At 44.4% G+C, this 23,918-nt stretch overlaps 2 protein-coding genes across 3 annotated transcripts in view; both read left to right on the forward strand.

Moving 5' to 3' along the window:
* gpr156 (G protein-coupled receptor 156) overlaps positions 1-11,041 on the forward strand; it is a 24,599-nt gene extending 13,558 nt beyond the window's left edge. For both annotated transcript variants that reach the window (XM_042081862.1, XM_042081870.1), the window contains exons 5-10: positions 312-422; positions 623-748; positions 995-1,090; positions 1,475-1,711; positions 7,713-7,874; positions 9,157-11,041. In XM_042081862.1, the coding sequence (XP_041937796.1) occupies positions 312-422; positions 623-748; positions 995-1,090; positions 1,475-1,711; positions 7,713-7,874; positions 9,157-10,692 (2,268 nt within the window). In that variant the 3' untranslated portion in view covers positions 10,693-11,041. The remainder of the gene's footprint in view (positions 1-311; positions 423-622; positions 749-994; positions 1,091-1,474; positions 1,712-7,712; positions 7,875-9,156) is intronic.
* Positions 11,042-19,303: 8,262 nt separating this feature from the next.
* Positions 19,304-23,918, forward strand: part of LOC121699655 (glycogen synthase kinase-3 beta-like) — a 34,146-nt gene continuing 29,531 nt past the window's right edge. The window contains exon 1 of the mRNA XM_042081973.1: positions 19,304-20,231. Coding sequence (XP_041937907.1) covers positions 20,144-20,231 — 88 coding nt within the window. The 5' untranslated portion in view covers positions 19,304-20,143. The remainder of the gene's footprint in view (positions 20,232-23,918) is intronic.

Consider the following 23,918-nt stretch of genomic DNA (forward strand, 5'->3'; position numbering starts at 1 on the left):
CCTCAGTGGTCACCTATGTGGTCTCCTCAGTGGTCTCCTCAGTGGTCTCCTCAGTGGTCTCTTCAGTGGTCACCTCAGTGGTCTCCTCAGTGGTCTCCTCAGTGGTCTCGTCTCCTCAGTGGTCTCCTCTGTGGTCTCCTCTGTGGTCACCTCAGTGGTCTCCTCAGTGGTCTCGTCTCCTCAGTGGTCACCTCTGTGGTCACCTATGTGGTCTCCTCAGTGGTCTCCTCAGTGGTCTCCTCTGTGGTCTCCTCAGTGGTCTCCTCAGTGGTCTCCTCTGGTGTCTGATGTCGACTCCTCTCTCTCCTCAGGCCCGCATCTGGACTCTGTGTATCGGGACCACTCTGGTGTTTGGACCCATCCTGGGGAAAACCTGGCGTCTGTATCGGGTCTTCACCCAGCGCATTCCTGACAAGAGAGTGGTGCGTTCAAGTGTTTAACGTTTCTAATGTCAGATTCTGTAAGAGAGGAAATTAATGACTTACTGTATGTGTTCCAGTTATATCCTGATTGTGTACACACACACACACACACACACACACACACACACACACACACACACACCACACACCACAAATGTTTGTTCATTTAGAGGTCACTGAGGTGTGTGATTGTATTCCAGATCATCCGGGACATCCAGCTGATGGGTCTGGTTGTGTTGCTGATTCTGATGGACATTCTGGTTCTGGGCACCTGGGGTTTAGCCGACCCAATCAAATGTGCACGCTCGGTTGGAGCAGTGGTCAAGGTACTGAAAACAGATTTCCAGTTGACCGCATGTCTCTACACTGGAGCTAATTTCAGAGTCCAGTACTGGCCACTGGCAAGCATAACACAGTGCTTAGACCATAATAAGTTCTATCTTGTTCCTAAGTAACACAAACGATTTGCCTAAACCGACAATTGAATACGCTCACGTTGCGCTAGAGAACAATAGGAAACTTGCCGCAGATCACTGTGATCCCCGCCTAACCCTGTCTCTGTGTGGGTTCAGGTGGTGGGGGTGGACGTGTCGTACTCTCTGTCCCAGCTGGACTCCTGCTCATCCCAGTACTCTGACATCTGGGTCATTCTCCTCTCCATCCTCAAGGTGGGTACCCACTCTCATCCTATCATCACATTAGACAGGCGATAGCCACTGAACATGCAGACATTTTTTACTGCTGCCTTTACGGACTGCTTTTTAAGGCTGTCACATTTAAAACATTTTGGAGAGGGACACATTACTTGTATGCTAACCACATGATAACATGCTAAAACTTGCACACATTCTTGACTGTACCAATTATGCAATAATGTGTACTGTGCTGTAAAATTCTTTCACAATCAATAAGTCTAAGGAGAACTGTGTGAACTAGCCATTTGGGCTACTTTACATTACTAATATATACAACTGCATAATGTAAAAAAAACCTTCATGAATAATCTCTCTTTTTAATTTCCCTCCTGCACTCTTTTGTCATGCTTTCTTCAGGGTAGTCTTCTCCTCTATGGGACGTACTTGGCTGGCCTGACCAGCAACGTCAGTCTGCCCCCGGTCAACCAGTCCCTGACCATCATGGCTGCCGTGTGTCTGGTGACTGTGTCGTCGTCGGTGGCCATCCCGGTCTCGCGGTACCTGCAGGCCTGGCCAAATGTGGTCTACAGCGTGGTGTCGGGAGCCATCTTTATCTGCACCCTGGCCATCGACTGCCTGCTGTTTGTCCCCCAGGTGAGTGCATGGTTGTTACGCCACACCATTAGGTGGCCCTTTAGGGGCGAGTATTATTCGCCGGATACACATAATAACACCTTTTAAAATTGACCCAACCAGTGGGATTTACTACATCAAGACATACCAAAATCAGGACACTTAATAAGGACAACAGCAACAAAGTCAAAATCAAAATGTCAAGACAAAATCTCAGGCTGAGAAGCAGCAAGACCAGCCAGCAGTCACTACACTACCAGAAGCCTCTCACTGGGGTGTGAGAGTTAGTGTGCATATTGTGTGTGTGTGTGTGTGCGTGTATATATATGGATATAGTGTTGCCAAAGCCAGTGTTACAGATAACACAGTAGAATAACAAAAGAAAGAAAATAGACATACAGCAATGCAGGTAAACACAGAATAAACAATACCATATGAGTGAGTGAGTGAGTGAGTGAGAGTGAGAGTGAGAGTGAGAATGAGAGTGAGAGAGAGAGAGAGAGTGAGAATGGAAGTGAGAGAGAGAGTGAGTGAGAATGAGAGTGAGAGAGTGAGTGAGAGAGTGAGTGAGTGAGTGAGTGAGTGTGTGTGTGTGTGTGTGTGTGTGTGTGTGTGTGTGTGTGTGTGTGTGTGTGTGTGTGTGTGTGTGTATGCCGCGTGGGTCCGTGAGTACATATGTATAAGTATATATTTATGCACAGGAACATGTATGTGTCTGTTAACACAGACAGGTCTTTGTTTTTTTTTCTATACCATGTCCCTCATGTTGTGACATTTTAAGATATGTTGTGCTGCCAGGGCAGCAGAGGGCCCTTCTCCAAGAAGTATGGCCATTTTATTATTGTCTTCAATGTCTATAAAATTTGGTATGACTTTTTGGATGTTCGTGAAAAAGGTCTGTCTTAAAGTGTCATATTTTTGGCAGTGAAGAAGAAAGTGCTCCTCTGTCTCAACCTCCTCTGCCTGACAGTGACCACATAATCTTTGTTCTCTTGGCAGCCAGGTTTTTCTGTATCTGCCTGTTTCTATTGCTAAATTGTGGTCACTGAGCCTGTACTTGGTCAGGATGTGCCTCTGCTTCGTATCTCTGACAGAGATGAGATATTCAGCTAATTCATATTCTCTTTTTAGGATCAGATAGGAATTCATTCTACTTTGGTTTGTAATTTGGTTTGTCCAATGGTCTAAATATTCTTCTTTTGCTTGATTCATTATTTTGTTGACTCTAATTGATGTTTGGGAAGCAGCGCTGGACTGAGCTTGATCTTTGTTAGTTTTTGTTATTGAGTTAGTTAACTTCAGTATCAGCTAGCTCAGAGGACACTTTTCAGGGTTCAGCTCCTGGGTTTTCAGTGCCTCAAAATGGAGAGAGTTTTTGGGACTGCTGTTCAAATGCATCCAGAATTTTAAGGTTCTTTTTTGAATACTTAATGCCAATGGAAAGCGGCCTAATTCTGCCCTACATGCATTGTTTGAACTTTTAATATTGTTCGGCAGAATTCTGCATGTAGGGCTTCAGTTGGATGCTTGTCCCACTTTGTGTAGTCGTGCAGACTGAGTGGACCCCAAACCTCGCTTCCATACAGCGCAATAAGCTGGATTATGCTGTCAAATATTTTGCATATGAGCATAGATTGCTCTTCGGGCTTTTTCTTTTAGTGCATTCACTGCAATGCTGAAACTTCCTGATACAGTAAGTACTACTAGACCAAGGTACGTGTACTGCATTGTGTGCTCTAGGGCGGTGCTGCCTAGGCTGAACCTGTATCTGTGTTCCTGACACCTGAGCTTTTTTTGGAAGATCATAACTTTGGTCTTTGTTGGATTTACTGCCAGGGCCCAGGACTGGCAGTACTGCTCCAGCTGATCGAGGAGCTGTTGCAGTCCCTGTTGTGAGGGCAACATAAGAACCAAGTCATCGGCAAAAAGCAGGGATTTAACCTCTGTTTCTTTGAGTCTGAGTCCAGGGGCTGTAGACTGTTCCAACTGCACCGCTAACTCATTGATGTAAATATTGAATAAAGTTGGACTCAGACATCAGCCCTGCCTCACTCCTCTATTTTGAGTGAAGAAATCTGTCCCTTTTTCTCCAATTTTATACTGAATTTAGAATTTAAGTACATTGATTTAATTAAATCGAAGGTTTTACCCCCTACACCACTTTGCAAAAGTTTGTAATATAATCCATCATGCCAAATAGAGTCAAATGCATATATAAATGCATATATACACAATTGTGACCGGTAATAAAACTCACTTTTTCATCTACTTTTCTACATTTAAAAAAAAAAAAATATTATTGATTACTTCAAAGGGTTGCTAATAACACACGATTTGCATATTTGCATGTCTGGGAAAAATTTGGGTTTAAATGGGTTAAGGTCATGCCATTATGTTGTGATGCTTTGGTCTTGGGGATAGTCTTGTTTAAATTGTGTAAATCAACTGCTTGCTGTTTGTTCCTGACGGGCTTATACTGCCTTATACACGGTGGACCCAACTTTAAAAATCCCGACCTCCAAAGGGAGTCCTTGCTATGGACCCTTTCAAGAGAGTTCCATTATCAGCATCATAGTTGGCCCCACAAGGCTTCCGTTTTAACATTCCATATGTTATCTTAATGCAGAGGAAGTAGATTGGGGCCCAAATAGAACGTTCATAAAATCCGACCCGACTTTGCGTTCAAGTCATTTTCCTCTGTCAAAGGTCGGAATTTGTGTGTAATAAGCTTGCACTCAGATCGCACATACGCACACACACACATACACAAAAGGATTCTGACTCAACGTGATTGGAAGAGAAAAACTGAGACGACTTTTGTTCAGATTGTTTCTTGAGAAGCAAACATTACACACTATTTCCATTCTGTGTGAGTGTGTAATACAAACAGATGTGGTGTGCGCTTAGTGTAGATCACTTTTAAACGGGCACTTGGGCAGCCGGCTCTTTGGACAGGGCCAGCCTCTTTATACCTCCTCAATGAGAAAATGCTTGGAGATGATACCTCAATTAAAAATCAATAGTGACCTGCTCTGCAAGCAAATTTTACATTTATACATGGAGCAGTGTGGGGCCCTGTGTGTGGCTCTGTGTGTGTGTGTGTATGTGTGTGTGTGTGTGTGCGTGCGTGCGTGCGTGCGTGCGTTGTGTTGGCAGTGCATTGAGTCAGCCTGAAGCGTCTTTTTAGGAGGATCCTGCTCTGGCTGGCTAATCGATGCAGCGACCTCAGCAAAGAGCAGGTGGAAGTGCTGAGTCATGGCCTGTTAGTGATGAAGGGCAGGGAGGTGGAAGTGCTGAGTCATGGCCTGTTAGGGATGAAGGATAGGGAGGTGGAAGGAGGAGGGGTCAGGGAGGTCAGGTTGCATCCAAATGGCAAGATGGCTGCTTGTGTGAGCTTTTCAGCTGTTAGCAGTTTTATCGACAGCCACCAACGTTTTGTCTTAATGGGCCTTCGAGAAAACAAAAGACTTTTGCACTCCTTGTCAGAGAGTCTGTCATGTCTTAATGGGCCTGACATGTAGGTTATAGAGAGAACTGTTGCTAGAATAGGGAGTTGCACAGACACTTCAATTTTAATCTCGGATGTATGCTTGAATTTCCCCTTGGATCAATAAAGTATCTATCTATCTATCTATCTATCTATCTATCTATCTATCTAACAGCTAACTTCCTGTCAGGATAACAAGAACTACCTTCCTGTCCTGTCAAGAGATTATCCAATGTTCATACCCTGTAGTGAGAGAGAGAGAGAGAGAGAGAGAGCGAGAGAGAGAGAGAGAGAGAGAGAGAGAGAGAGAGGTAAAGGACTCACAAGAGGAAGATATTTCTGCACTCTGAAAGCAGGAAAATATTATCAGTTATTATCAGACCAGTGAAATGTTCCATGCCGTGGGGGAGTGGTGGTTTAGTGGTTTAGGCTATTTCAGGGAGAGAGAATGAGACATAGTGAACAGACAGATTGACACAGATATTAAAGAGAGATGAAGTGAGAGAGCAGGGGTGGAGAAAGAGCAAGAAAAAGAGAGAATAAAGAAGAGACAGATGTTATTGGTGAGAGATGTGTGGGTGAGAGAGCAGTCGAAACTTCATGTTCCTTTTTCTAACTAACTTACTTAAGGGGAAGGAGTGTGTGTGTGGTTAGTGCTTGACAGAGAAAGAGAGTGTGTGTGTCTGTGTGTGTGTGTGTGTGTGTGTGTGTGTGTGTGTGTGTGTGTGTGTGCATGCGTGCATTTGTGTGTGTGTGTGTGTGTTTGTGTGTGTGTGTGTGTGTCTGTGTTTCTGTGTTTGTGTGTGTGTGTGTGTGTGTCTGTGTGTGTGTGTGTGTGTGTGTGTGTGTGTGTGTGCATGCGTGCATTTGTGTGTGTGTGTGTGTGTCTGTGTTTCTGTGTGTGTGTGTGTGTGTGTGTGTGTGTGTGTGTGTGTGTGTGTCTGTGTGTGTCTGTGTGCGTGTGTGTGTGTGTGTGTGTGTGTGTGTCTGTGTGCGTGTGTGTGTGTGTGTGTGTGTGTGTGTCTATGTGTGTGTGTGTGTGTGTGTGTGTGTGTGTGTGCATCTGTAAGGGCCTGAGAGATGTAGTGGGAGGGAAGCAGTGCATGTGGCTGTGAGGTGAGCTGAGCTGAGCGACTGGGTTGGGCACAGGGGAGCAGAGCTCATGGGAGGAACTGACTCACCCAAACACAAACACCCCGGGCCTGACATCAGACCAGACCAGCCAGCACACAACGCAAACAGGTGGAGGAACGCAATGCATTCCACACTCAGGAGCTGACTAATGCTGAGCAAACCTGCCCTCTGTGTGTGGCTGTGTGTGTGTGTGTGTGTGTGTGTGTGTGTGTGTGTGTGTGTGTGTGTGTGTGTGTGTGTGTGTGTGTGTGTTTGTGTGTGTGTGTGTGTGTGTGTGTACATTTCTGTGTGATTATTTTGATTATTTGACTGTCTAAGGTACGCTTGTGCCTCTTTGTGTGTATGAGTATGTGTAGAGAAATACTCCACAGATGTTAGTTACTGTTGAGGCACAAGTGAGCCGAGACAAGCAAGAGAGTTCATGTGCTGAAGGAGAAGTGAAAAGGGGTACGGTGTATGGAATTGTGTGTATGAGTGTGTGTGTGTGTGTGTGTGTGAGATGACATTAACACAACGGAATGCACCGGAAGAGTTAGGAGGAAATGTGTGGAACAAAGACTACACCCCCCCCCCCCCCCCCCCACACACACACACACACACACACACACACACTCACACACACACACACACACACACACACACACACACCTTTCATCTCGTTATTGCTTCCTTCCTGGTCTGGCAGTCTGATATGGGGGCAGGCACAACAGCCTCCATCATCCATCTCAGTATTGAGACGCCAGTGGCACCTGGTTTAACACCCGGGTTGTATATGGAGAGCCACTACCCGTGACAAACTCCCTCCATGCACAGAGAGGACTAAGACAGGAGAGATCAGAGAAGACAGCAGATATCATCTGAATCTTGATGATTTCTTTTGTTTTGTTTAGTTGGCCTGAATTGTGTCTGAGCATCTGTTTGGATTACTGCTAACGTCATTTCTGAAGCACACTCCTATATGCGTGTGTGTGTGTGTGTGTGTGTGTGTGTGTGTGTGTGTGTGTGCTTTCTAGATAAATTATTCAAACAGGTATGACATGCTGCTGGTATTGCCCGTATAGGTGGCTCAATATATAGGTCAATAGCCATTCCTGCAGTTCAACCAGCAGAACATGCTACTGGCAATCAGACATTTTCATAGCCCGAAAACTTGTTTGTTGCACACGTTGATGATTTGAATTTAGAGCCCTAGGTATGTGCAAACTTGATTCTATGCTAGGATTCCAGGTTTGTGCTAGCCTAACTCATTACACATTAGCAACCTTACAACCACATTAGCAGCCTTAATAAACCCTTTATTAACGTCTTATGTCTGCATTAACATCTTATCATCTTCACTGAACTTGACCTTTTATAACTCTTTTATTAACCGTTTATTCACGTCTGTGTGTCCCCCCACAGCTGACCCAGTGGAGGCAGTTTGAGGAGGAGATGAACCCGAACTCGAGTCAGATGTCCAAGTACTTCAGCAGCCCCAGCAGGAGTCTGCGCTCCATGTACAGCGAGGATGAGATCTACTACCTGCTGGGGGAGAACACCTCCATGAAGAGGCTCATCAATGAGGTACAGAGAGCTCCCTGGGGATGGAAACATTAAAGGTGTCGATGGTCGTTCTTTTTCACAAAATTTCGCAAATCTTTTATTTATTAGGGGTAGTCACATTGAGACAGATATATATTTTCCAAGTGACCGTTGCCCAAAAAAAGCAGCTCTTAGCAGAGGGAGACATAGGAGAAATGGACACATGGAAAAGACCATCTAAAGGCAAGCAATGATGTAATTGTAGGCAGTGTTACAATATTAGTGCACTTCAGACTCTGTTTTGTGTCGCAGACCTTTTTCATGTGGTTTTCCATCCCTCTAAATTGTCAACAAATCCATAAGAAAACACCTTTAGCAAATGATAATTTGCACAGAAGATTTAGATACAATTGTGTCAAGAATTATTCTTCAGATGTGTTTTTTTAGCTGTTTAAGCATCTACATTTTCCACAACAAAGGCCAATGACCACACCTTGTAAGGCACTAATCTAGCTTAAAGTCAGTCACGTAACCTTTAAAGCACTAATCTAGCTCAAAGTCAGTTACGCAATGTATTGTTGAATCCCTATCCTTAGTTACTACACCTGTGTCAAGCCTTCTGAGATCTGTGAGATTTGAGTAGAGGTACCACAGCTTTCCAATGGTGATGCTAGATGTAATGATATTTCATTACGCCTGAAACCGGCAATTAATTGTGTCGGAGAAAATGGTGAGGCGTGCATTTTGTGGTGTCGGGTCATTTCCATAATGACTCAGCTGGCTTGCGAGAGTGGTTCTAAGAGAAGCAGAGCACCACTCCTCACAGCTCTGAGGCTGTTTGAACAGAGCTAGGAAACGTCCAGACAAAACATGCCCCAGGTATGGGTGTGTGTGTGTGTGTGTGTGTGTGTGTGTGTGTGTGTGTGTGTCTTTAAGTGCTTTGATGTTTAATGGGGTTTCCATAATTTGTGGTTTCACAAATGTTCGAAATGAAGTTGTCTTTGTCTCTGTCTCTTTTGTAATTCTCTCTCTCTCTCTCTCTCTCTCTCTCACACATACACACACACAGAGATACACACACACCTGCACACACACACACATACCCCACAGACACACACAGACACACACACACACACACACACAAACATACACACACACACAGAGAGAGAGAGAGAGAGAGAGAGAGAGAGAGAGAGAGAGAGAGAGACTCACACACACATGAACAAATGGTTCCTTCAGTTTGTTCTGTGTTCTGTGTATTTGGAATGGGCAGAAAATTAGTGTATTCAGTGACCTCACAATGTAACCCCCCCCCCCTTTGCAGAAGAATGCCGTGATCGACAGTCTGCAGGAGCAAGTGAACAACGCCAAGGACAAACTCCTCAAGCTCATGGGCCACCCCCCCATGGAGGGCGAGATGGATTCGTCCAACACCAACCTCAACTCCTGCTCCACCCAGACGACGGTGGTACAGGCCGACATGGCCGCCATCACACCCCCCTCGTCCGAGAGCCAGGCGTCGGGCTCCACTCTGCCCCTACCTCTGCCTTTGCCTCTGCCACCGCCGATGCCACCGCCGATGCCACCGCCGATGCCAACCTCACCGCCACCATACGTGCCCCCACCAGCTGCGCCACCCTCCGCACTGGCACCGCCTCCTGTGTCCTCCGCAAGCAACGAGCGCTCTTCCTCGTCCCCTCCTCACCCTCATCTTCACCCTCGTCCCCTCTCTCCTCCTCCTGGTGTTGGTGGTGCCTCCCAAGGTTCCCATAGCAACCAAAGGAGGGCAGTGTTGTCACCTGAGAGATTTTGCTCGGATGACGTTGCGTCCAAACCCCCTGCTGGTTCAAGCTCTGCCCCTGGGCTTGCTACAGTGGAGGAGGCGTCGGTGACCAGTCCCGTCCCTCACCCTAACCAAGCGCTGCCGGGACCGGCCCTCCTGTCCCCGACAAGGTCCGGCACAGCCCGGTCAGACTCTGTCGGACCCACGGAGGATACCATTGTGTTGTCGCCGCCGGTTACAGGGGGTGCCTGGCAGGGTTTCGTGAGCAACGAGCAGCTGCAGGAGATCCTGAAGGAGCTGAGCGTGGATGCCCGAGGACGCTCCGCCTCCTTCCGGTCACACGACCCGACCAGGAGGCCGTCGGTCAATCAGGTGCAGGACGAGCTCTCCCCTCTCTCGCCTCGCTCGCCCTGTTCGCCGTTCTACTTCCACTACCCGAGCATCTCGCCCTACGTCATGCGCAAGCGCAGGCCCCCCTTCTATCCGCACCGGTCAAGCCCACACAACACCGCGCTGGGGCAGCCCGCCGGACGCTGCAGGGGAACAGAGCGCCCTGAACGCCAACAGTCCCAGGAGACGGGCGAGCCCGCAAATGACCCCGGCCTCGTTTTACGTAACGAGGAGAGCAACAAAGAGGTGGAGGTGGACGAGGCAGAGGAGAGGGGAGCGCACGGGTCACCCCGATGGCAGCGGCGCCGAGAACGGCGACGAGAGCGCTGCCGGACGCAGCGCGGGGCAGCGCCCCCTCCCCGCCGGTGCTCCATCACGCCGTACTCCGGGCAGTCGGGCCACAGACTTGCGACCTCTGACCCGGAAGGAGGAAGTAGGAGGAACCAGGAAGTGGAGCTCAGGGTGGACCCTTACGGCTACTCAGACTCGGACTCGGACAGCAGCTCGGAGGACTACTGCTACTACCACCATCCCTACTGCGACTCCTGCATGCAGGGCACCTACGCGTCGTCCTCTGACAGCACGTCCGAGACCTCGGACAGCGAGTATGGCGCCGTCTATGACCTCTGCCATGCCACACACCCTGTGGTCAACTTCAATGAGGACCTCAAACCCACGTTTGTCTGAGTGTGTGTGTGTTTGTCTAAATGTGAGTGTGTGTGTGTGTGTGTGTGTGTGTGTTTGTGTGTGTATGTGTTCAACCCTGTGGTCAACTTCAATGAGGTGTGTGTGTGTGTGTGTGTGTGTGTTTGTTTGTGTGCGTGTTTGAACATTGAGCACAAACGCAGATTAACCGTGAAAGCAGTAAAGGTGAAAGCTCTATATAATGAATTTAAATGTAAATGCACTCCACCAACATATGGCTAGTGGTGCAACACAAACCATTTAACATTCTAAAAGATGTCTGTGTAGGTCAACATCACAGAGAGATGTGTGTGCTGTTATGATTTACAGCAGTGGTCCCCAAACTTTTTCTTCCGAGGGCCAGCTCACTATGCCTGGCTCTAAGAGAGGGCCAGAGACTCGGAGTATATTAGTAACCATAAATAGCTTAGTGCTGTAAACAACAACAGTCTACCTTAGTTGAATATTCCATTACATTTAATCATAGGCTACTGCAATTTAATACCATTGTTAGCTGTGTTTATATTGCCATCATGCCATGTAAAATGTAGCATTCCCAAAAGTATTAGCAGGGAGTCCCAAAAGTATATTTTATTTAAAATGTGTGTCTTTGCATACACCGCTCAAGTTGTGAACAAGCAATATCCTACAAATAATTTAAAGTTCTCTGAAACTATGAAAGTTTTATGAAGTGCTGGCAAAAACATCTGAATTGACCACCATTCTAACTTTCACTCACCTGATGAGAACGATGAGAAATAGAAATAATTATCCCAGAAAGTCCAAGAAATATGACTTGAATAGAAGTTAGTTAGTTATTAACAATTAATTGATAAACTTTTAGAATACTTTGAGCACTGATGCAGTCAGCATAGGCCTCTTACATTGTTTGCAGGTAGGTTCATTCCGTTTTCGATGGCAAACGCGAAACAGCGCCAAAACAACCACCAGTGGACAAAAAGAGTATTACATGTGTATTGTTATGACTCGCCATAGAGAATGAATGGGGGAAATTACTGAGGTTATAGTTTGACGATGTCGTACTCCGGTGCGGGCCAGATGCTATATACCACAGACATGTTTTGGGGGGCCACCCAAAATGAGGTGGCGGGCCGTAGTTTGGGGACCACTGATTTACACTCATGTTGTATTAATGCTATTTCACTGCTGGGTTTCAGTCCTTCAGACATGTTGTCGTCTTAGTTGAAGTTATCTACAGAGAAGTGTATAGAAAAATGTCACACTGATGGAGCTATAAGCTGTTACATGATGCATGACGCTTTACCCACTTCACCTACCAGGGGTGTGTGCTGTGTCTGTATCTATCTCTCTCTCTCTCATTGGCTGTCTGTGGTAGTGTGATGCACAGTAAGGGGTGCCTGCTTGGCTCAGGGCTTGACTCAGCGGGATCACAGTCAGTTAACCTCCACAGACGCGCGCACACACACACACACACGCACGCACACACACACACACACACACACACACACTGTATAGATATGTATGTATGAATAGAGATAGAGTGAGAGAGAAAGAGAAAGAGAGAGAGAGATGATATGCTCACTAATGTCATTAGCGCATTGGCCACTGAGCAGGGCTGTGTTTCCTAAAAGTTTAATTCTGCTGTGACCACTGTTGCGAAATTACCAATTCAAATTCCCTCTCCCAGTTACAATGGTCGCATACAGTGAACTTTTGGAGAGAGGAAAATTTGTGACTGGAACTGAACTCATTTTATTGTAATGTATGCTGATCTTTCTACTTTTGTGTTTATGTTTTTTTGTTAACATGATATATTTATGAAAAATGGTGGTTTCAATGAACTTGATATAGCCTTCTGTAAACAAGCACTGTATAATGGCAACTGCATTCCATGTGTGCATTGTTGTTACTTTGAATATAGCATTCTGAAATATTGCAGCACTTTAACAAGTTGCTTAATGTCTACTTCATGTAGACACACATGATATCTTATAAAGTTTAGTCATACAGCTATTTTGCCTTTATTGGCTCTCTAGGGCATTTTCAAAATGTTTGTGCTGTTTGTATAGGATGCCATTTCCAATTCTATACTGTGCTATTAGTTCTATGAAATGAAATCCTGTTACTTGATGTATTACATGCATAGCAAGACTGCACTATGTTATCTAGGCCAGTAAGGACATCTGGGTCACCCAAATTGTTTCCCACAAACTTTTTCCACTGATAACATAAAGTCTTTTGATAACTGGTTGTTCATAATATATTCATAATGAATGACAATCGCATGGTCACCCTATCTCATGTAATCAACATCCTAAACAAATTTTGTATTTTGATTCATATTTTCCAACACAGGTGTTTTTCATCAGTATGCAAGTCTGGTCATTTCCTAGTATTTTTTGTGTGCTCATGTTTGTTTGACTTTTGAATATGTCCCATTGATGATTTTATTTATACTGTGTTCTATTAATTTATTGATGCATTGAGTGTCATTAGTTGTATTTCAGATAACTCTGATCATAGCGACATGGAGAGTATGACTACATTTACAGTGTTGTGATCATTTTTGTTACACGTTTGTTAATGTTTGTAAAATATTTTTTGTTGTACTATTTATCATTTAAATTTTTTGTAAATGACTCTCCTGGCTCTGTTGTTATTCTTTTGAAATATTCCACAAATAATACAAATACTCATCAAAGTTGTCATGCCAGTAATAAAATACAATCAATTCAATTCAATTGAAGACTTTTTAAAGTTGTAAAACAAGTTTTTTTTTTTTTTTAAAAAGAAAGAAAAAAGTACTGTTAGATCTCCAATGGTGATGATAAGGCAGGTTCAACACATGATCATCACCTGGGGTGAAAGAGTTTTTTATATACACTGAGGGTGTGAGTTTGACAGCATATTTTGCTGACAGAGCGCCCATCTCAGAGTCCTCGCCTTGATGTAGCTTCCCACTACGTATATCACCATCGAGCTTGGGCTCTGAGTGTTTACCTCATTACTAGTCACAACAATTTGTGTCCTCGGTATCAATATTGTGTGTGTATGTTCATATCTGTCTATTGTTTACAACCTGTTAAAGCAAAATGCTGAGCTATGACTGATTCTAGTGGTCATACATACTCACCAAACCATACATGATTATTCTTCATTCTATATTGTGTAGAGGGGTATTCCTTGGTGCTTGTGCATGGATGTGTGTGTGTGTGTGTGTGTATGCACGTGTGTGGATGAACTAGCATGTGTGTCCGCCTGATCGTCTGTGTATTTTAATGTGTGTGTGTGTGTGTCTTGGAAGCTACTCAGTGAAAATTCAGTGAAAAGAATACAACAGCATTCATCTTCCCTCTTTCTATACTGCCACAGTATGTCTACGAGTACAGTATCTATGTGTGCATAGTGTTTCTATACTTCCACAGTATGTCTACGAGTACAGTATCTATGTGTGCATAGTGTTTCTATATTTCCACAGTATGTCTACGAGTACAGTATCTATGTGTGCATAGTGTTTCTATACTCCCACAGTATGTCTACAAGTATATATGTGTGCATAGTGTTTCTATATTTCCACAGTATGTCTACGAGTACAGTATCTATGTGTGCATAGTGTTTCTATACTCCCACAGTATGTCTACGAGTACAGTATCTATGTGTGCATAGTGTTTCTATACTTCCACAGTATGTCTACGAGTATCTATGTGTGCATAGTGTTTGTGAGCCTCATTGTTCTCCCTTATTCAGAGGAAGTATTCATATTAATGAATTCCTTTTGATTAGTTCAGCTTCACTGGTTCTATTTGAGATACACTTCTTTCTTCATCACTGCACTTATAGCCTGGTCTTATTCATAGCACAAAACATGGAGTCTTTTCACTGGAGAAATGTACGCACGGGTCAATAGCTACAAGGCTGCTTTTACACGTTGACATCATAGAGCATCTATATTACCGTCTTTCACATCCGGAGTGTTCTGTCAGCAGAGGTTTAAGAGATTTTAGAAGAGAGAAGCCACATCTTGATGTGAGTGGGAAGTCGTCACCGTGGTTACTATCTCCAGAATCTGACGTTTCCCTAATGCTTTTAAATGGCACTGTTTCTTACAGAGGGTGAGTCAGTGTGTAAATCTTGTAACAAGGCGCTGTTAAGTGGTGTTGTTTGGATTTAGGATTAGACTAAGATTGGTCCACCAGTTGAGCAACTGTCACAAGACTCACACGAATGTATACATGGTCGGCACAAACTCGCTGTCTCTTCCTCCTGCTCACTCATGCTCTCTCTCTCTCTCTCTCTCTCTCTATCTATCTATCTATCTTTCTCTCTTTCTGTCTGTCTGTCTGTCTGTTTCTCTTTCTCTCACACACATACATGCACACACACACACACACACACACACTACAGTTTCAACCAGATGCACACAGCTAAACTGGACAGTTCCAGCCCATAAGAGATCTGAACAACATTCACACAGACAAGGTCTCACACAGCACCCTGTTCTAATATACCAATCAGTGTCACACACACACACACACACACACACACACACACACACACACACACACACACACACACATACACACACAGAGAAAGTCCCACACAGCACCCTGGCCTAATGTCAATCAGTGTCACACACACACAGAGACAGAGAAGGAGAAAGAGAGAGAGGAAGAAAAACATGATTATAAATGCATTTGTTGTGCATGAATGTGTGTATGTCTGTCTGTGTGAAGCCATATTGTTTATTGCTTTGTCTTCATGAGGAAGAGCGACCCTGCTCTTTGTCTTCATGAGGAAGAGCGACCCCTGCTCTTTGCTGGTGATGTCCCTCCTGTTTTCTTCTGCACGAGTGCCAGCTTCAAATGAATAATGGATAAAGGAGTCATGCTTTAAAGACCCTCCCACTCGACCAAGTGTGTCTGTCTCCCATCTTCAAAAAAATCAAATGAAAAATTATAATAAACCTCTTATCTTGGGCATATCCTTAGGCACATTTTTGGAAAGCACACAAAGGTTTCCTCAAATGTGAGGTTACATGTGAGGTTCAAAATGAGGAAAAGGAAAAAGAAAAAACAGCTTGTCTCTGGTCATAATGTGATGTCAGGGCCAGGGGCGCAGGAGATATATTGAAAGTGAGGGGGACCAAATTGTGAACACAAACCTATAGTGAGATCAGATTTCCAGATATCGGATCGCCACCTCTGGCCCACTTTCGACCATAAACTTGCCAGAATATTAAGATAATACCATTGATTGTTTTCAAAATATTTTTTGATAAAAATGGTCAAAACTGTGAGATGAGCACAACGCCAGATCTGCCCTCAGACCAGCTTCTTGCTATGTGCAATTCTACTTTTATTTATTTATTTTAGATTTATTTCACACTATTTGGGCCAATGATAGAATACTCTAAAAGCAACATGGGATGTTGATATTTTATGAAGCCATGAATGAATCATCATGCATATGATCCAAACATAGACTACATAATCAAATAGCCTTGTTAGGCTAATACTTAAATTGTCTGTTATAAACCAAATCAACTCTCCCCTATGTGTTTGCAGTTAGTATTTATGCAACGTTAGAACATGTTGGCTTAACATGTTACCAGTCCAGAACACACAGTAAATTGCAACAGAACGTTGACTTTATAATCAACTTCTATTTGTTCCAACAGCATTTAAACAAAGCATTTATAAAATTAAAAAATAAATACTGTTACTGTAGTAACTGTAGGCCTACCACATTATCCCAAGGTTCAAAGAGCTCCCCATGTCTGTGACAGGCAGACGTGACACCGCTAAATTCTCAGCTTGTTTATACCCCACACTGAACGCGTAAGAACGCTATAGGCCCATCACTCTGGGGTGTGGTAGCCTGCTCTCTGGGATGTAGCCTATGCACCAAGGTAACTGACGTATCCAATTTGTGTCTTGAAATTATGTTTGAAATAAATGTCTTAGAACAAAAACGTTGAGTATAGACTTGTATTTTATAGTTAGGCTAGTAGTGAAAACGAGTTGATCAGTAGGCTAGTTGAGTTTGTTATCAATAAACATAACAGCTAATGTCATGTTGAGCAGGAGACTAGGCTACCATAAATCCTCAAATTATGCCCGGGAAATCATGCATATTTGAACAATAACTCAATTTAGGCTGCTTAGCTACGCAAAAAGGTTTCTATTAGGCTACAGCACAACAATGAATGGCTGCCTTGTCTCGCAATAAACAGTGGCATTTGTTTCACTTCAATGTCACAATCCCGAAACATAACAGTGAACCATCAAATATCTCCCAGATTTCAGTGCCCCCTCAGTCTCAACATTTAGCAATATAATCAAACAGTCCAAAAGTAAATTAAATCCTAAACCAAACCGAAAATGTTATGCTTTTGATAACCGGTATGCCGCTCCAAACGAAACGCATGTCTAAATGCAGGTTAGAAATGAAAAAAGCCTGCCTCAAATAGCCTACCAGCTTGCCTCAAATAAAGATGCTGTGCTTTGCAAAAGACCCCAGCCATAATTTTAAGGAATTTACGCTAAGCAAGTAGCCTGGATTATTTTATGATGGTTGTTAGTAGACAAACTGGCTTCAGATATCCAACAGAGTGAATATGAAATTGTGCAGTCTTACACTGTAGATGGTTGTGGTTAGTGATGTGATGCTGTTAAAGGAGAATTCCGGTGTGATATTGACCTAAAGTGTATTGAAACATCATACCGAGTGTGAACGTATGTCTCATAGCCCATCTCGACTTGTCCCCTGCACTCCAAAATCTGGCGCTAGTTAGCCGATGCTACCAACAACTTTTTCAGTAGTGGTGCTTCGGCATCGGGCTAGCCATGCAAATAAATCACTGTTTTACACCCATTTAAGAGGCTCAATGTATCTCCACACTTCATTGGTAGACTTCCGAGGGCCCTGACATTTAAAACGAGACATTGAGAACTTTGAAAAAGCACTGGTAGTTTACTTACAAGACGATTTATACAGACAGTATCTTCACGAAGTTTAACGTTTGCAGCCATCTTGAATTTAGTCACGATAAGTCGAGCAACGAGTAAGAATGAACAGGTATGATAAGGGATCAGATTCCAAAAATAATTCAGTGGAAATGCATGGATTCCAGTTTCTTCCAGTAGCAGCAACTGGAATCCATGCATTTCCACTGAATTATTTTTGGAATCTGATCCCTTATCATAGCTGTTCATTCTTACTCGTTGCTCGACTTATCGTGACTAAATTCAAGATGGCTGCAAACGCTAAACTTCGTGAAGATACTGTCTGTATAAATCGTCTTGTAAGTAAACTACCAGTGCTTTTTCAAAGTTCTCAATGTCTCGCTTTAAATGTCAGGGCCCTCGGAAGTCTACCAATGAAGTGTGGAGATACATTGAGCCTCGTAAATGGGTGTAAAACAGTGATTTATTTGCATGGCTAGCCCGATGCCGAAGCACCACTATTGAAAAAGATGTTGGTAGCATCGGCTAACTAGCGCCAGATTTTGGAGTGCAGGGGACAAGCCGAGATGGGCTATGAGACATACGTTCACACTCGGTATCATGTTTCGATACACTTTAGGTCAATATCACACCGGAATTCTCCTTTAATGGGGAGTTTTACATAGTTAGCGCAAACTCTATAGGTATTATTTATTTAGTGTAGGCCTACCTATAAGGCTTTTTTTCCTTATCAAAAGTGAGGGGGACGACGGCCGTCTCTTCAGCACTGCGGGGGACATGTGCCCCACGTCCCCCGTGCCTCCTGCGCCCCTGGTCAGTGCACACACAATGTTCTAGTTTGTTCCTCTTCTTTGTTGAAATGGGAAGTAAGGACTTCACATACACACTGCTCCTGAAAGATTACCTTTGACCCCATTTACTGACCCACTTGATGACAGTGACCCTTGCAGAATGCTCCCCTCACCTGAAACCAGTTCAGTGACATTTACACTTGGCTCTCTGCACTGGAAAATGCATTGTGCTCATAATTTTGACATTATGGATAGTCACATGAAGCATTTTGTAAAGTGCAAAAAACAAGATTGCCCTTGAAAATGTGTTCTCTATGTTCATCTGTGTTTTCTATCTGGACAACATAGTGAACATACACAACTAATAAACAAAGTGTCATGCAGCCGAAGTTCAGTGAACTCAGTGAACTGATTTATGTTGTGGACAGATGCACTGATGTTGGCCTGTGCAAAGAGAGCAACCACACTCCCACAACCAGGCCAGCGCGTATAACATGTCATTGCAGTGTCTCGAGCGCTCAGCTGACTAGCAACAGTGCTGCATGACTACCTGGTGTCTCATCAGATACTGCATCGCTATTGGTGTGTCCTCCATTCTCTGTCGAATCCGGTTGGGTTGAGGTCAGTCAATCAACTAGGTAACCCGCCCAACCAGTTCTTTCAGCGTATGACGCTTGGAACACCAGGGGCAGTATTAGGCAAATTACGCCATGTGTTCTCCAAGGGTTGCGTGACTATTGGCCGACAGTGCCCCCCTCCCTCCGCCCATATTCAAAGAATACGCAGTGGATTGGCCAACCCCCACCTCCTCAGGCCTTCTTGCGCTCCACATTTTCCGATTCTCTATGCAGTGGGTTGGCGTAACCAGGTCACTTGGCCCCTTCCCCACCACTGTATTCTACCGTTGTTTACGTAAAATACGTTTCATTGGTCGGGGTGACAAAGAGAGCGAGCAGAGACGGTCGGAGAAGGAATAAAAAAAGAATTTTCTGAAATGCTGAGTGGATTTTAGATAGCGTTTTACTTCGGAACCGCAACGTCAAGCTACTTTTCAGATTCCGTGGCCAAATCTGGTGGATTTCAAGAATCCTATCCGCGTGTATGGAGTTTTATAAGACGGAAGGGTCATTGAACAGAGCTTTTAATTTGGGCTATTGGAAAATTCGCATTTGAATCGTTGGTTGGGTAGAGCAAGGAAGCCGCCATGGCTGGTGCTACTGGATCGTTGAGTCTCCACCTCAGAATATGAACAAATACCCTACTTTTGTGCTCTAATTTTCTCATGACTAACAACGTTGTTGCTGTCATTTTAAGGAGCACCGAATACAGGAATAATTTTACATGTGTCAATCTACGTGTATGAATCTGACGCGATCCAGAACAAGAAAATCGGTGTTTTTTTTTTCGGGGGACACAGGGAGAAGGCCGGTTTCATGACTATTTCTTTACTGACACCGACTTGTAAAAGGCCTTGATTGCAAACGACGAAGAGACTGTTTTAAAAAGGATGGTTTGAAAGAAAGACTGTCAGTGGATGGGAGAAGGTAGCGAATCAGCTGAAGAAAATCGACAGAAAGGAGTGAACGGGCGACGGTGTAGCTTTTTCCTTTGCGTATTTTGTGAAAATATCACTTATAGAGGTCTTTGAACAGTGACCCAGTTGATCAAAAGTGTCAATCGGCCAATCGACAAAAAACAGGGATTAACGATTGGAATATGTCTGGTCGGCCAAGAACCACCTCCTTCGCAGAGAGCTGCAAACCAGTGCCGCAGCCTTCAGCATTTGGCAGCATGAAAGTCAGCAGTAAGTTGCCAGCGATTTTGGTTACTTTGAAAACCTACATTCCTTCACATACACGTCGCAGGCAAGATTTGAACATGTAGGCCTACCCTATATAACGCTTACAGTACCGGGCCTAAGATGCATGCTGCTACCATCATCCTATCAGGTCCCTATAGGAGTTTGGACTTGGAAATTCGTTAAAGCTATTTGCTACACCTGACAGATTTACGGTGATTTAAGCGTCACGATTTTAGGAGGGTAGATTTGTGTGCCCCACTTTTTGACCGGCCAGCGTAGCCTACTATAGCCGTCTCTTTTGGACTAGCTAGCGTGCTTGGTGGCGAGGCCTCTGCCCTGCGTAGACAGGCGTTTCTTGTGTGAAGCCTCATAAATCAGAAGCTGATCTTTGAAGGATTTACGAACAGACACGGGTTACTTCCTCAGGAGTTTTAAAAAGTTAAAAAGGTTTTAGACCCTTCGATGATAGCCTCAGTAGCCGATATTACAAGCTGTCCAGACACGGAGTGACACGTCCTTGACATTGTGTTAATGCTGAAAATATGGAAAATTGTTTGTGCCAGTCGTTGTGCATTCCATAAACGAGACTCGCCCATTACGTGGAAAGACCGGAACGGACTGTTCATGCTCCTTTTCGATGCAGCAAGTGGCAGATGTCGCTTCTGGTTCATTACGCAATAGTCCATCATAAGGGGCGTCTTTCCGTAGACAAAATGCGTTCGACCAGAGCCCCCCCATGTCATAGAAGCTCTCAAATGATCTATTTCTTTGTCTTTGACATTACTGGTAGTTAAACATTTAACGTTTTGTTGGCTGCAACAGTGTGCAAGGCCATATCCGAGATTGTTATACAATGTTACCGCTTACGCGTCCAGTCAATTGACTACGGTTGCTACATTGCTAGTCATGGCCGGAGTAGCCCTCACAGTGGCACGTGGCTTGCAGACCGCGGGGTGTTGGCAGGACGGGCACTCGCCGTGCAATATCAGCTTGTCGGTGTAAATTAATTGGGTGCCAGGGAAGGGGGGAAAAAGACTAGATCGGCTAAATGTTCACGTGTTGGCGGTCATTAGACGTTAATGGAACGGCGCTATGTGCTGATGGGCATAGATGGCAACTAATTGGCCCTGTGAAAAGGCGCATTTTTTACGACTGTTTGCGTTGACGCATGTCAACCCACAAGGCCTTTTGGCGGTATAGGTTTGCCTTGTCTCTGGAGTTGTTGAGGGAGACAGCTGTCTCTTTGCATTTTGCTTTCCGTGACATTTGGGCCACCTGTTCCATACGTATTTTTTTCCATACGTTTGCAAGTGCAGTTTCGTTCCGCAAAATTCTTAACTACAGCTTAGTATGTTTTATTAAATATACATCAGAACCAAATGTGGAAGGGCCTGGGAAGCCATGTATTGCCACCTTATGGTTGCTTGAATCAACCGGTGTTAGTCTTGGGTGCAGTGTTGTAGGCTGGGTGTATGTGAAGTAGTATTTCTCATTTCCTGAAAATTGAACACACACACATGCACACATACACACCTCGAATGCCCTTTGCCATGACATAAGTAGCAATATTGATCGGACAGTTCTGGTTAATACTTAATACAGTTTGTTTTCAGTCCCTCTGGTAGCATCCTACTGTCATATGCTTCACATTCCCCGTATGCGCACACACACACACTCACGCTGTTCCAATCAAACTTCCAACACACACACATACAATGTAGATACATTTACAAAAGCAAAACTACTGCTTCAGCAGGTGCTGTTACCCAGATTGTTTCACAGTACATGTAATGTGTATTGTATAATTCATCCATTTGTGCGCTCTCTGAGAATAAAATCCACAACCTCGGTAGCGTCGTAACTGGCTGTGCTACACACATTTACTCAATGGGCATGCACGTGTACGAGTGTATGAGTCTGTGCGGGTGTATGTGTGTGTGTGTGTTGAAGTATGTATGTATGTATGAATGACTGTATGAAGGGTTAAGGTCGGTAGCGTGTGTAGATAACTGTGTGTTGCAGGGAGATGAGCTTAGCATTAGGACCGTGTGCAGTGTGGGACCTTCTCTGTGTGAGTGTTGTTCAGATATCTGTGCTTTATGGCCTGGAACTGTTCATGTTAGCTGTGTGGTTGGAATTGTAGGTGTATGTGTGTGTGTAAGCGGTGTGTTTGAAGGAGAGATTGAAAGGAATGTGTGCTGTGGTGAGTTGGTTAAAGACAGGTGGAGAGGGAGCTCTCTCTCTCTCACACACACACACACACGTGAGGAGAGTGAGAGAAAGATGAAGTGCTGATGTGGCAATGTGGCTGGATTCATGCCGTCCAGGAACAGATTGCAGATGAAGCGTCACTGGCACACACTCTCTTTCTCTCCCACTCTCTCTCGCTCTCTTGCTCTCTCTTGCCGGCTCTTTTTCTCTCTCTCTCTCTCTCTCTCTATCTCTCTCTCTCTCTCTCTCTCTCTCTCTCTCTCTCTCTCTCTCTCTCTCTCTGCCAGCTCAGGGCTGGATGACCCTGCAAATTACAGTCCTTGGCGGCCACTGTGTTTGGCCCAGACCTGATAAGAAGATGGGAACGGTCCGCAGTGCCTGCAGGAGCTGTCCAAGACCTGGATTAAGAAGCTATAATCAACATGGCGCATCATTCCAGTATTGTAGCTGTGACACGCGCAGTAAGACGTTGTCATGCTAACATGCTAGGTTAAATCGACATATCAGTTGGCCTTCTAGGTAGGCTACAGGTTTGGGGTTTGGAGCCGTTAGTAGGAGATCCAAAAGTCTGTGGCCGCCACCTTTGCCTCGGTGTGCGTTTCGAGCCTTCAGGCGGTAGCTCTGTGTTTCCTAGTACCATGGCTCTGACTGTCTTGCTGTTTGCGTTGCTGTCTAAGTGGTGAAAGATGAGGGAAGGATGTTTAGCATGTGTTTATTTAGCACTATGATTCATCGCCTGTGAAGTGTGTTGGGGGAGGTTTTATTTTTTTTTTTAAACATGGTGTGAAGATTTTTCAGTGACTCAAGTAGGACATAGTGTATCTAAATGTGTGTTGTTTGTTCATCCCAAGCCCTACAGCTAGAATATATGGATAGTGCATCAGAATCAAGCCAATTGATATGCGTTTTTACCCGAATGATCCCACCATGGTGCTTCTGAGTAGTGTGTAGGGCAGTGTGAGTGGGGTGTCCAGGCGTATGGAGTTGTCTCTGATAAATGGCTTATAACTTCTCCTGAGGTATACTACTGAACATGGAGCAGAACTAAGCAATGACATTGGGTCTTTTTCAGCACAAAAGGAACCAAGATGAAACAAAGCACTCCTTTGCAGTGATTTATGGCAGGCACAACTGCAAATTAAGGTGCAGTTGAGCAACACACACAAATCTGGTTACCAGCACTTACCAACTCCACAGATGCCTTTTAAATGGTTCAACTGTGTATCAGCTTAAAGGGATATTCCACCATTTGGGGAATTCCGCTCACTTTCATTATATCTCCCCTCAAGTTAAACAATTGATTTTTTTACATTTCTCCAGTTCATCCAGCCGAGTCTGGCGATACCACTTTTAGCTCCAGCCTAGCATAGATCATTGAATTGGAATTAGACAATTAGCCTCTCGCTAGCTAGCATCAAGTTTAAAAGTGACTTAAGATTAGTAAAAATCTTTTTTTTTTTTTTTACAATTAGTAAAAAG

Source organism: Alosa sapidissima, chromosome 2, assembly GCF_018492685.1.
Source record: "Alosa sapidissima isolate fAloSap1 chromosome 2, fAloSap1.pri, whole genome shotgun sequence".
Classification (NCBI taxonomy): Eukaryota; Metazoa; Chordata; class Actinopteri; order Clupeiformes; family Clupeidae; genus Alosa; species Alosa sapidissima.